The 15,040-nt window shown below is 37.4% G+C and overlaps 1 protein-coding gene across 1 annotated transcript; it reads left to right on the top strand.

Annotated features, from left to right (window-relative positions):
- The first annotated feature begins 4,893 nt into the window (after positions 1-4,893).
- Positions 4,894-7,916, top strand: DNAL1 (Dynein light chain 1, axonemal). The gene is made up of 7 exons (XM_051218892.1): positions 4,894-4,927; positions 4,971-5,009; positions 5,044-5,153; positions 5,189-5,244; positions 5,276-5,512; positions 5,555-5,635; positions 7,729-7,916. Exons 1-7 carry the CDS (start codon positions 4,925-4,927, stop codon positions 7,767-7,769), a joined length of 567 nt encoding a protein of 188 aa, XP_051072737.1. The 5' UTR covers positions 4,894-4,924; the 3' UTR covers positions 7,770-7,916.
- Positions 7,917-15,040: the final 7,124 nt, after the last annotated feature.

The raw sequence follows: 15,040 nt of genomic DNA, 5'->3' as shown, positions 1-15,040 counted from the left end.
CCTAGTATGTTTACTAGTGATGTTTCCGATCCTTACGAAATCTTAAAACGCTCGATTCTTAAAATAGGAGACCTAACCGATCGACAAAGGTTAGATCAACTCTTCAACAATATCGGCCTGCAACACGGTTCTGCGACGGACATGTTGCAACGGATGAGAGAGGTAATAGGCCTAAGAACTTTCGACGAAGGTCTATTCAAACAACTCTTCTTGTCAAAACTTCCCCAACAGGTGCAAGCAGTTCTGGTCTCGTTCCAGAACAACGCCTTAGACGAGCTAGCTGCATCTGCCGACCGCATTTTAGAAATTACGAAACCTTCTTCTACCGAGGTATTTTCAGTCAAAGAAAAACCTCAAACGACTCAGAATGATATAACAGAGTTATATCACACACTCACGCGTTATCTTAGTCTTCGTACCGACCGTAAGAGATCGCGCACCCCACGTAGAAGCATGTCACGTAAGCGATCTGTCTCTAGACCACGAGAGACAGATAACCCCGACTGGTGCTGGTATCATAACCAGTATGGAGAGTTTTCCAGAAATTGCAGAAAACCCTGCAATTTTCCCAACACGAAACCGACTGATTCGAAAAACAACTCGGGAAACTTCCAAGCCAGCACGCGTTAACGGCAACCGTAGCCGGCGAACAAAGCCGTCTGTTATTCGTCACAGATGTGACAACGAGAGTTCGCTACCTCGTCGACACTGGCGCAGAAGTTAGCGTTCACCCAGCAAATCCTAACGACCGACTACACGAATCGACCCTAAACTTACAGGCGGCAAACGGAAAACCGATCGCTACGTATGGCAAAAGGTACGTTTACCTTAACGTGGGTTTACGCAAACCCATTCACTGGATCTTCGTTGTTGCTGATGTTTCTATGCCAATCATTGGTATGGACCTTCTACAACACCATAATCTGATCATCGACACGCGCAAACGGAGGCTAGTAGACGGAAACACTAATTTATCCGTTTGCGTAACTTCTTTTACTGGTTGCAGAGTATCCCCAGTCACAATTAAACATATGATAGACCTACTCTATCAGCCACTTCTCGATAAGTATCCTCGGATACAACAAACGCAACCGAGATTACCGTGTGTAACCAGCAACGTTACACATCACATCACGACTACAGGACCACCTGTATTCTCTAAAGCACGACGACTAGCTCCCGAAAAGCTAAGGTTAGCGAAAAACGAATTCGACCATATGATAGACTTAGGAATCATACGACCGTCAAGTAGCCCATATGCATCTCCGTTGCACATGGTCCCTAAAAAGGACAGCAACGATTGGCGTCCAACTGGTGACTATCGGCGATTGAACGCGAAAACCATTCCCGATCGTTACCCGTTGCCTCACATTCACGATTTGACAGCTACCTTGAAAGGTACAACTGTCTTTTCGAAAATCGACTTGGTTAAAGCGTATAACCAAATCCCTATGGCTACTGACGACATACCGAAAACAGCTATCATAACTCCTTTCGGACTCTATGAATTTTTGCGAATGCCTTTCGGTCTAAGGAACGCTGCTCAAACATTCCAAAGATTCATAGACGACGTTTTTCGAGGTCTCAACTTCGTACATGCGTATGTTGACGACTGTCTAATCGCAAGTCCGGACAGAGAAACACATCTCAAGCATCTGGATCTTGTTTTCGAACGATTACAAAAACATGGCATTACTGTAAACGTTCAGAAATGCCAATTTGGAACCGACTCATTAGACATTCTGGGACACACTATCGATGCTCAAGGTATCCGACCCCTTAGAACCAAAGTGGCGGCCATTCTGGATTACCCAGAACCGACCACCGTCAAGCAATTACGCACGTTTAATGGCCTCGTAACTTTCTATAGACGTTTCATACCCAAATGCGCATTACTTATGAAACCGCTGACCGACCAACTTCGTGGAAATGCGAAATCCATCAATCTGGACGTTACTACACGAAAAGCATTCTCCACAATTAAGGAACTTATCGCTCAAGCAACAATGCTTACTCATCGGGAGACTGAGGCACCCATTATTATCGCAGTAGACGCATCCGACTCAGCAATTGGAGGAGTCTTACAACAACAGGTTAACACCTCCTGGCAACCTTTGGCATTTTTCTCTAGACAGTTACTAGACACTGAATCGAGGTACACAGCATTCGGTAGGGAACTCCTAGCTATGTATTGTGCTGTACGACATTTTCAACACTATATAGGGGGCCGAGACTTCACCCTTTTTACGGATCATAAACCGCTTAATTTCTCTTTAAGCTCTTCTTCGGACAAGTACTCACCTCGTGAGTCTCGACAACTGGACTACATTTCACAGTTTACTTCAGATATTCAACACGTTTCTTGAGCCAACAATGTAGTCGCAGACGCCTTGTCTCGCATAACTTCCTTGAACAGTTTCCAAAGAATCGACCTTCTTAAACTCGCCGAGCTTCAAAAAGAAGACAGTGATCTTCAGCACGAGTTATCGTCTACAAATCTCAAGCTGTGTATCAGACAGGTGGGATTAGGTAAGGAAACCTTACTTTGTGACACATCTACAGATAGGGATCGCACAATCGTGCCCAAACATTATCGACGCAACGTCTTCAATACGTTACACAAACTTTCTCATCCAGGTGTTCGTGCAACCATCAAGCTTATAGCAGAACGGTTTTGCTGGCCTGGTATGAATAAAGACGTGAGGGAGAGGACATGCTCCTGTGTAAACTGCCAAAAATCTAAGGTCATCAGACACAACAAATGTCCCTTAGGCTCGTTTAAAACTCCCGATGCTCGTTTCGACCATGTTCATCTGGATTTGGTAGGACCTTTACCAGATTCAAATGGATACTCTTATCTTTTAACCTGCGTAGACCGTTTCACTCGATGTCCAGAAGCAGTACCTATTAAGGACATCACTGCTGAAACAGTGGCACGCACCTTCGTCGAACGATGGGTAGCAAACTTCGGTTGCCCTTCAACCATCACCACAGACCGCGGACGTCAGTTTGAATCTGAACTATCAGCTTCAAAGGTTTCACAGTGGACCGACGCTCTTCCACCCGTCTTACTAGGTATTCGCAATGCAGCAAAAGCTGACATTGAATACACTGCGGCTTAACTGCTTTATGGAACAACACTTCGACTTCCAGGAGAATTCGTGGACCCTCGGCCTCTTCAGTGAACATGGATCTAACCTCCTACACGAACAGGCTTACAAACGCAATGCGTTAAGTTAAACCTGCTTCCACTCGACCTCAATCAACTGATGTTTTCGTTCAACCTGACTTACGATATAGTACACTCGTTTTCGTCCGTCGAGATTCGAATCGACGACCATTCAAATCAGCATACGAAGGACCCTTCAAAGTTCTTCAACGTGAATCTAAGTACTATATAGTCGATAAGAACGGAACAAACGATAGCATCAGCATCGATCGCTTAAAAGCAGCGTATTTAGAAGGAAATCCTATTCACGTCGATTTTCCTTCCGTACAATCGCACAACACGACTCCTACACTCATAATTCCTCAACCGACAACCAACACTAGCGATGATACTCCGAATGTATCTGAAAATAAACTCAAAACAACGCGTTCTGGAAGAAGAGTAAGATTTTCAGAACATATAAACGACTATTGCACGTAAGACACCAGTTAACATTTTGCCTCATCTCGATTTTCCATGACATTATATATAATATTAAAGAAATCAATTTTTATATGCTTATATTTATTATTTTGTAATATGTGTATTAAAATTTTTTTTAAAAACCAAAAAAACATTTTGTAAAAATCGCCTTTTTGCTATTACATGTACATGAGTTTATTTTCCTTTTTTCTCCCACTTTGTGCCTTAAAGCGCGTACGAGTTTATTTCGACATGCACTTACATTTTCTTTTTTCTTTTACCCGGACGGTTGGAAAAGACGATAAAAAGAACGATATATGCTAATAAATACTTCCGAGTGTATTGTGATGCATATCGGTCATCAAGGTACAGATACATACACGATGAATAACACTGAGCTACCTGTTGTCCAGACATACAGCAACTTAGGAGTCATCGTTAGCCAAGGCATAAAGACTAATGCACACTGTCATGCAATAGCCGCCAAAGGTTTTAGAACCTTATGGTCAACACGTAGGGCTTTTAGTCATTGTCGACGCTAAAACGTTTTTGACTTTGTATACAGCGTTCGTACTTCCGAAAATTGAGTACTGCATACAGGTGGCTAGCCCCTGCTTAAAAAGGGACAATGAGCTTTTGGAAAAGGTTCAGAGAGCAGCAACCAAGCTGATTCCCGGAATAGCGAAGCTTTCGTATGATGCTCGACTGGCCAAGCTAAACCTATTCCCGTTGTCATATCGCGGAACTAGATACGACTTGATTACAGTTTTCAAATTACTTAGTGCCTAATTCGCACCTGATATGCCCTCATTTTCCTTGTCTTCCAAAACAGAGAATTTACGAGGACACTCCAAAAAAATTCACAAACCCAGGACAAATTACTTGTCAGCTGACTATCGACTTTCCCATTGAATCACCAACGAGTGGAACTCATTACCTCAGGACGTGGTTGAGGCTCCGTCCGTCGATTCTTTCAAAAGAAAGTTGGATCAACTAAGGGACCACCATTGCCAGGACTAATACAGGCCATCAGGCCTCCTGTCCTTCCCAAACTGAAACTGAAACAACAAATTGTGAATGTTGATGTGATTACATACACAACGTCACTCAACGAAGAGAAAATATGTTATTTTATTGCAATCACATGAAATATCAAATTTATTTGCTACCATGCGTGCCTCTTGGTAACAAAGATCCCATTTCAACCACTATGATTCAGATCTGAAATGATAATCTGTTCGTAAGGTCAACTTTGGATTCGTTGGCATAACAACAAGCTGCGTAATTTTGAAAATGGTATGTTTCCGACGCTTCATTAATTCAGTCTTTTGATTGTTAGGACAAGCCCACAACTATTAAAGAAGCGATTAAAAAATGGGTAAGACATAAATTTAAACTTAAGGCCCGTTTAGGAGGAAAAAACAGGACAGAAAGCTTCGGAAGCAACAGAAGTAAAACTTTATGGACAGTATCCCCCAACAGAAAAAATGGATGCTTCACTCTCCACTTTGACTATGTGCGAGTATGAAATTTTTTATTTTGTAAGAACAAATTCAGAAAACTATCACTTTCAACCAACTGTATAGAAAAAATTTCGAATTTAAATGGACTAAGTAACATATGACTAATTAAATATTGCCTTAGAAAACTTGAAAATACTCTCTATAGCAAGAAATAACATTAAAAATCTAACGGGACTTGAACCAGTTGGAGACACGCTTGAGCAACTGTGGATTTCCTACAACAATATTGAAAAGATGAAGGGAATTAACGTACTTAGAAAACTAAAAGTACTATATATGTCAAACAACTTCGTGAAAGATTGGAGTGAATTTCAGAAACTAGCTGATCTTCCAGTTCTTGAGGATCTTCTCTTCGTTGGTAAGCTTCCGTTTTAGTGAGTCACAACCTAATACGATTTAGGCAACCCATTAGAGGAGAACAGTGGTGACAAATGGAGAGAGGAAGCGTGTAAAAGGCTTCCCAAACTTAAAAAGCTGGATGGTTAGTTTCAAATTTGAAACTTCTTGTAATATATATTTAGTCCTGTCTCAACATATATAACGCCATACGGCCATAAGAATTCTATGTCCATTAGTTTCGCCTCTAACTGTTCCTAAGGTCATGAAGATAAAAACTTAACCTCAGAGGTGATGAAGTAGAAACGATTAGGATAATACATTAGTCGATAGTTGTCGAATAAGCGAGAGCTTAGAATGACTTTAATTTGTGCACCAATATTGGTGAGAATGATGGATATCCGGCTGGGTATATTTGTGTAGATCCGGTTAGCGACTGAAGAAAGAGATCTTATAGTCAGAAATGGGCATCTGAAATGTGGTAAACAGAACAAAACTAGCACCAGGCAAGCCGTAATACGATAGTCTAAAAGAAGCTACCTCCAAAACTTAAATTGGTTATCAAATTAGTCGAAAAATTTCTTTAGGAGGCTCATATAACAGTAGCAATAATTCCTAAGTATTTATGTGTTTCACTCAGACTACCTCTTATTAATATGTGGCTCAAAAAGTAGGACAAAACGTGTAATCCACAGATAATTATTCTAACCTATATATTATGGACATGTTAAATGAACGTAATTGTATGCCCATTTAGGAATACGATATGTGACTGAGTATATGACTGTCAGGTGTATTAATTTAATTCTGCTGGTTAACGTGTGATCGGTCATGCGATTAATTTAGATGTCATATTCGTGAATCTTCTCAATATTCCTTTGCTTCGTTGCCTATCTATCCATCTGTTTGTTAATCGTATTTATATCGAGCCCCTCATGCGGAATTGTGGATGTACGCTCGGAAGGAGTTTCGTACTAGAACGAAACAGCCGTCCAGTGCTGTCAGGTTTTTGGCGGCGGTCTAACATTGATCGGTTCATTGTGTCAACAGAAAGTTCTTCTACTGTGTGAATTTCCAGTTTGTGAACAAATGACTTTATTTCCATAAAGGAAAAGTCTACAACTTATTCACAATTTGCCTTAAGACTCGAAAGCAACTGTGAGTACAGCTTTAAACATAAAATGGCCTGATACCAGTCATAGTCATGCGTATTAAAACTGGCTTAATTGGGCTAAATTATAAAATAAACCTCACAACCAAATCTGGTAAAGATCTCTTAAGAAATCAGATGGTGAATATGGACAAAACAGAAACCAGAAATCATAACACTCAGTAATCAGTAAATGTAGTTTCGACGGTTTTTGGTTCATAGTAATTAAGTGGGTTGTGCTTACCAAAACGTGGTGTCAATTCACAAAATTTCGGACTGTTGATTTGATATCTGTCGTAAGTCATGGGCTATCTAATCATGGTCAGCAGAATAATCATGGTCGATGATCAAAGAACTTAGACGAAGCAGCTTAAACCCGAGAACAGTGGAACAGATTAATTAGCTATTCATCTACCTCTAGATTTTGAGTTGTTATATTTTTTCACGTCTTATTTCACAGATTAAACAGTTCACTTCAAACCATAGTATATAGGTTTCAACTTTCTATTACTATCTATACTACTGTTGTTTTGATTCATTTGCTATTCATCTTGTTAATTTCCTTTTGCTTTGTTTAGTTGGTATGGCAATGTGAATGGATGCATATTTATCTCAAACTTTAGATTAATTGTCGCTAAGTAACTTATACCCTTACATTCCCTAGTTACCAGTTAATTTCTCTTGGATTACATTGAAAACTAATTACAATATCATTAATTTTCTTCTATACTGTCTAACTAGAAAACAAGTGATTGAGCTCACCAAATTTAACTCATGACATTTGTGGCTGCTAATCCTTAATGTGACTCTTATTCACATCAGTTTATTTGTGTGTTTGTTGTGTTCCTAACAGCATTCATCCAATTAGTTTAATTTAGAAACAAAGAATAATACTATAATGAAATAAAAAGCAATTGAAACACGGTAAATATTAAAGTTTAGATAGTAACACATCAATCTGTTTAATTTCAGACCAGATAATGTATTCATTTAACAGTCTCTTCAACTACTGATAAACAGCTTTAAACTAATGATAAAAAGTACTTATTCAGCCCATTGCTTTAAATTTTTTTGTTTTTATACTTTAGGTGTACCAGTACTGCATGATGAAGGAGATGATGAAGGATAGAAGGATAAAAGCGTTTCTTCTATCGCTTTTATTAAGATGTGATAAATCAAGTGTATTTTAGAAAGGAAGACAAAACTAATTTTACTAACATAATTGAATATTGTATAATCAATCAATATTTTTAATGGAAGAGATTTTGCTTCTTTACAAGTTAATTTTGGATACATAAGTCATTTGTTTTGATGAAGAATATAACTGAAGAGAACTAAAAAGAAAAGAAAGGAGAAAAGTGTATATTTCTATAACTGAACATAATAATGGAGTTTTTTAAGGATATACGAAATTTCTTTCACCAAACACAAGCATATATTCCAATAGAACTATTGGAATGAAAGATAGTATTTCACTTTACGAGTTATGGGATGAGCAGTACACATATAAGTGTTCTAAACAGTCTTCAACTTTCTTCAGTGACTTTTTCTTAGGTAACTCTCTAATGGGTCTTGAAAATCATGATTACAGATATGTTAGTTATAGAGTGATTCAGTAATACTTTGAATTGCAAATAATTCAATAAAACATAGACAAGACAACGATAAAAGAAACCCTAAGAAGTTCAAATTTAGAATCAGTAGTATAGAATCGTATTATGGAATAGTCATATATCAAAACAATTGGTAATAAAATATTTAAAGCGCGCAGTAATTAAATTACTAATTCACCACTATTATTTCTAGCCTAGTAATCGACTATATGGTTTGAATTCATTGATAAAAGCTTAGTTTGAGTAAACGATCTTTGAGATGACGGAGAAGACTTGTAGCTCAGGTGGATAATTTTGATCGTAGACAACCTCTTAATAGTGTCCCAGTAAATATTGAAGACCTAATGATTCAGTGGCGATTCAATTTCACCCTAGCCATCTCAATAACCCATCATTATGAATAATATTTATTTATAACAATTACTGAGGCATCTATGATATTAATTATCATGTGGATCAAATCATATCTCTGCTTTAATTTGAAATATATTGCATTAAAACCCAGAGAGTGCTAGAAAATTCTACTATTCAAATAGCAGACTTCTCGAAAATACCTATCCACAACCCCTGTCAAGACTTTCAGACTTCTTAGTGAATATGATACCTTTTAGACCACTGGATTGAAATCGTTTGGTACATTCATTTCAGTAACCTGGTAACTAGGATCTTTGAAGAGATCGGTTTCAAACTTAGCTCATCTAGTGTTTTGATTTAATACATTTTAATAACTACCATTTAAAGTTACTTTGAAGCGAAATAAAACGTTGTTAGAAGTCTAACTAGTTATTATTAGCTAACTAAACCATTCAACTGTGCTTGAGCAGAATTCAAGAGAGAAATAACTGTGAAGGATTTTGAAAATGATTTCCATCAACTAATACCATTGTAAAATTGGATGGAATATTTCCCAATTAATTCATATCCTAAACTATACATGTATACGTATTTCAATAGACCGATTGTTACAATTCACAGGAATACTGGTATTGTTACTTATTATAACCTCGGACACAAATGGTTACTTTCTACTGCATAATGGAATAATTAGTGATTTGACTGTAGATAAGAATTTTATTAGGCATCAATTAATCATCAAAACTATCAAAAATTACAAAGTGAATACACAGATAGGTAATCTTATCATCATTGCTGTCTATTAAAACTATACATTGATCTTTGAGATAGTTTACTTCATGGATTAACTTTAACTGTATACCCCTTGAAACTAGATAGTTCTGAACAGTTGACTATCACGTCAGTCAGTTACAACATAGAACTTCGTACGTACGTACATCATTTCGAGTTGCCACACCACATTAGCACAGAGATGCAGTTGTCGATCCAAATCCCATAGTGCTAGAGGTAGTAAAAGTATAAGCAGTAAGTAAATGTACTATCTAGAGCAATTAGTCTCTTTGATAAATTTCGATAATGTAATAAGAAGATGAAGATTACCAGAACTACGTGATGATGTATTAGCGCAATACATTTCGAACAATCTAATCACATATATACTTGTGTTTACCAATTTAAATGTGTGTGTGGTCACACGTACATGGGAGAAGTAATTGTGATCACAAAATTAGGGTATGTGAACATGTACCTAAATGGTTGCAGAAGCAAATAGAATCAAATGACCCAATAAGAGCAGAGGATAAACATCCATAATCCTCTATTGTCAAACATATAATTGAAACAGGTCATAAGACTGATCTTAACTCAGCATTTGTGATGTTGTACAAAAGTGTAAAAGGGCGTATACTAAGGTTTATTGAGGCCTTAACCATACGAAAAATTCAAGATGAGCTTGTTCTCACACTAAACCTATCCTTATTATCCAGAATGATGAGGTTTCAAATTGTCTTCATATTATTTTCTTTATTATCCTTGTCTCCTCTTACCCCCCCATTTCTAGATTAGACGACCATTTCTTTCTTTTTGGTTGGCGTTTATTTAGCGAGTTAGTTTTCTACAGGATGGGGTCGCTAACCACATACCCAACCCTCCTTTATCCGGGCTTGGGACCGGCGGTAGTCTCAGGGTAGCTCCAGGCGGAGTTATTTCTTTATATATATATATATATATATATATATATATATATATATATAAAGTTTCGCCACCGTATACCATTGTCTTCAGTGAGTTGATATCTCACAACAGAGCTGGTTGAACTCCACTGGTAACGGCATCTCACTAGGACTCCAGGAGTATCTCTTGAAGTCAGTCACTAGTGAACAGATGATTATTATCAGAACGGGTTTTATGGAGATTTTAGAAATTTCACTGATTGAAATTATGAGTCAATTGAAGCTAGAACACCATGGAAAACCTGGGAGCACTGGACGGCCGTTTCTAGCTAGTGCGGAACTCCTCAGCAGTGCGCATCCACGATCCCTCCTCAAGAGATCTGAACTCAGTACTTATCAGTCCCGCACCAGGCGCTAACCAACTAGACCACTGAGGCGGTGTCCTACGGTATTAATGTCTAACTTCAACCAATCCATGACATTACGTGACCATCTTCCATTGTCTTCAGTGGGTAACTGGATCACACCCAACATGGTCCAACTTCACTGGTCACAGCTTCTCATTAGAACTCCGAGAATTTCCTCTCACAGCTAGTCATCAATGAACAAATGATAATCTTCAGTTTGTGGTTGTGGAGATTGTTGAGTTTTTAGTGGTATAATAAGTTTATCAGTGTTAGACGATGATTGGTTCGTGGTCCAGTGGTATGTAGGTTAAACGTTCGCGAGATTGAAGCTCCTGGGTTCGAGTCTCACTCGAGGGATCGTGGATGGGCGGTGATGAGGAGTCTCATACTAGGAAGAAACGGCCGTCCAGTGCTCCCAGGTTTTCCATGGTGGTCTAGCTTCAATTGACTCATAATTTCAATCAGTGAAATTTCTAAAATCTCCACAAAACCATTTCTGATATATATGTTCTATACAAGAATATTATGTGTGATCAGGTTGTTCGAAATGTATTGCTTTAATATATCACATAAATGCACTATTCTACCTACTAATAATAAGTAATATGGAAGATTTTCAAATAAAAGTTCATAGGTCAATCTAAATTTCAAGTCATACAGATTGGATTTTATGTTATTCTGTTTATCTGATTGTGCACACTTGTGAAACTGGATTGTTTATCAAAAAAAGTTTTGCATACTTGAAAATATTTTACATCACTGAGAGATTCTAGTGAAACGACCATTAAAAAAAAAACAAGCACTGAACACCTATTTCTTTCTATTTTGGGATTCATACGACTAGGAGTTGAATTAGAGATCTCCAAGTCTCACAGGATGAATATAGTCTTTAGACCATTGAGTTGAAGTCTGATGACCCACAGTTATAACATCGATGAATTCGAGATATTAAGTGACCATCATCTAAGTGCAAAGTCATGTATGCGAACTGCTTAAGAGTCCTATATTAAGATGAAACATACGTCCAATACGTCCATGTTTTCAATGATGGTCTAGCTAAGATCAGTTCATAATTTGAACTGTGAAAATAATATATTTACGTCTTATGATAATATCTAACAATGCGACTGGATTTCATACACCCTAGTGTTCCTCAACAAAATATAATTATCAATTCTAACGAACATATACATTGTTAGAAATTAGAATCATCATTATTTAATACCGTAACAATACACTTCTAATGTTCTACAACAACGAGCCACAAAAAAAAATACAAAATTCAAGTCATGATGGTTGTAATAGTACATTCACTATACAATTCATCATACTGCAATATTTAATCCCTTTCATAGGTAAAGCAGATTAGCACAGAAAAAGAAACAACAATGGATTATTAAACTGAATATATATATAATAGAATGTATGAAGTGCTTCAACCTGATTTTATTCAGTCCATTCTGTAATCTTATTCAGCATAACATAAGGTATGATGATAATAATAATAATGGCAAGTTTCTAAATCTACTGGCATTTAAACTGATATCTTTACAGATAGTTTAATTGAAGTGATTCGAATTTCAAAATAATCTTTGTTTATTCAACCATGTTTTATTTATTTATTTAAACACATAAACATTGATATGAGGAGGCAGCAAATAGATATACGCCATATGAATCATTTGATTTGAGTTAGGGCTGGGATACTGTCCGGGTGCCCAAACCGAAGCAGGTGGGTTTTTTAGGAGACGACACTCTTAACCTTTGATCTAAATGTTTAGTCCACAAGGCAGTGGAGCAACATAATGAAATGCAGTCCCATGGTAGCCGGTGACCAAAAATAGGTTCATACTTCATTTGTTTCCTTAGGATCCTGAAGCTTGTGTACACGATTAATTTGTAATCAGGGTTTTTCAACTCTCCTATGTGAATCCTCCGTAACCACCGACCCAGTTAAAGCGCCGAATATTCACTTTTCGTTCCCTCGGGTTCGTAAACAACAGACCCACCGTGAGAAGGCAGTAAGTAGGAATCCCCTGGTAGTGGTTGTATGCACGTGGCTATGTGAGAGCTAACTCTCCACACTCTCGGCCGTACCACGACATTTGGGGGCCCGACCGTATTTAATTCATCCCTACGTCCTAGTTTATTTTAAATTCTGTCTTCCAAACAGCTAAGTGGTTAGATTTTGAGTAAAAAGACATGGCCTTGATTCAAACCTACATTTTGAGATGCATATTCGTGCTACTAATTAATTTCTCATTTTTCAAATTATTCAATTGCAGTAACAAGATGATCTATCTCTGAAATTATCGAGGATAACGAGTATATTTAGAGTTGAATGTAATTAGAACAAAAAGAGTAAGAAGTCTCTTCTGATTAATTTGAACATGCTCATTACGTCATAAAACATTAGGTTCGGTGAAGAAATCTTCTCATTTGATTCATTCTCAATACCGTACATCCACAAATGTCTCCCTATTCATCCCACTAATATCACAACCCAAACTAAGTTAGACAATGATTCGGAATTAGGAAGCACTGGATAACTGTTTTATCCTGGTATAAGACTTCTTAGCAGTACACACCCATAACCTCAATCAGAACCGAACCCACGCTCGTCAGGCTTCGTTGCGAGAGGATAACCTTTAGATCACTAAACCAGTATACAATGGTATGCATGTACATTACCAAATAATTTATGATCTTTACTGTAGTATTTCTGTTGGTAATTATATTGATTCATTGAACGATGTAACAGTGGAATAAAGTTAAAAAAGACTGTTAATATAGTTGTTATGATGTTAAGTAAACATCAAGAATGTCACAGAAATTAGATAAAGACTAATAATTGTGAAAATTAGTTACGCAACATGATAATGAAAAATTTCAAAATCGAAATAGCATGCAATCAGAATGCAATCATTTGAATGTAAAAGATCGACAGAATATAAAAGAGAGGAGGGTTGAAAACTCTGAAGAACCATAGATTACGATCATGGTGAGAAAAAAAGAGGTTGAATTAGTTTTTTTGCATATAAAATTTTGGATACAGTGGACAGCTAGGATGCAGTTGGACGATCCGGACTTTACAGATGATCTAGCACTTCTATCGCACACGCAATAACAAATGCAAGAGAAGAGAACCAATAGAGCAGAAACCTAGGCAGCAGTAGGTCTCAACACACACAAATGCAATAGTAAGATTCTTCAATACAAAACAATATACATTAATCAGGTTACACTTGAAGGAGAACTTTTGGAAGATGTAAAAACCTTTACATATCTGGGCAGCATCATTAATGAACACGGTGGATCTGATACAGATGTGAAGGCGTGGATCGGTAAAGCAAGAGCACCATATCTACAACTGAAGAACACCTGGAACTCAAAACAACTGTCTGTCAACCAACAGCAAGGTTAGAATTTTCAATACAAATGTCAAGACAGTTCTAGTGTATGGGGTGGAAGCTTGGAGAACTACGAAAGCCATCACCCACAAGATAAAAGTGTTTATTAACAGTTGTTTACGCAAAACACTTCGGATCCGTTGATCAGACATTATCAGCAACAACCTACTGTGGGAGAGAACCCAGGGCATTCCATCTCTCGCGAACACTTAACCTCCAGACTGCTGAGCTGCGACCCAATGGTGTTAACATTTAACTTCCACCAGTAGGATTGTGGATGGGCGTTGTTGAGAAGTCCCATACTAGGACGAAACGGATGTCCGTTGCTTTCAGCATTTCAGTCGCGATCTAACATTGATCACTTCATAATTTCAATACATTTCAACAATCTTCACAATCCTTCACTGACTATTAAGATTATGTTTAAAAAATGAACGCTGACAAAATGGCTACTTAGTTTCATGACTTAGTAGTTAGCTTTATTACTAATGACCGTTTGTAAGTAGACAAATTCATCCAGTGTAACTGAAGTTGGTCGCTTTAATATCTAGGTTTAATCCAATAAATACTATATTTTATTACGGGAAGTGATTATTTAGATTATCATGTTTTGTTGTTAATTTTTCGAACTGATCAGTAGGACGTTCAATGCCAATCTCGTTTCTGTTTCAGTTTCCTCAGTAAAGAGTATTCTTTCAAAATCTCAGCAACCGAGAAGCGTCAACCATATCCAAATTTCTAAGAGCGCTTTGTTTCATTTTACCCATAATCAAACCCCTTCACTAAAAGAGAATAATTATATTTATTCATAAGGACTAATGTTATCCTATTGCTGATGTTCAAACTGAATTTTATATCCCTCTTTCGACATTTGCACATTCTGATGGGATAAGTTGATAACGCATAGGCGTTATGAATAAAAACAAGCATCACATCCAATAAA

The sequence above is a fragment of the Schistosoma haematobium genome, chromosome ZW (genome assembly GCF_000699445.3).
Source record: "Schistosoma haematobium chromosome ZW, whole genome shotgun sequence".
In the NCBI taxonomy this organism is placed as follows: domain Eukaryota; kingdom Metazoa; phylum Platyhelminthes; class Trematoda; order Strigeidida; family Schistosomatidae; genus Schistosoma; species Schistosoma haematobium.
This window is presented reverse-complemented; position numbering and strand designations above follow the sequence as displayed.

Bases quoted from the DNA above. Each gene is read 5' to 3' on its own strand.
- DNAL1 (XM_051218892.1), top strand. The intron at 5,154-5,188 runs GTATGAAATTTT...GAACAAATTCAG, and splicing joins TCCACTTTGACTATGTGCGA to AAAACTATCACTTTCAACCA. The intron at 5,513-5,554 runs GTAAGCTTCCGT...AATACGATTTAG, and splicing joins TGAGGATCTTCTCTTCGTTG to GCAACCCATTAGAGGAGAAC.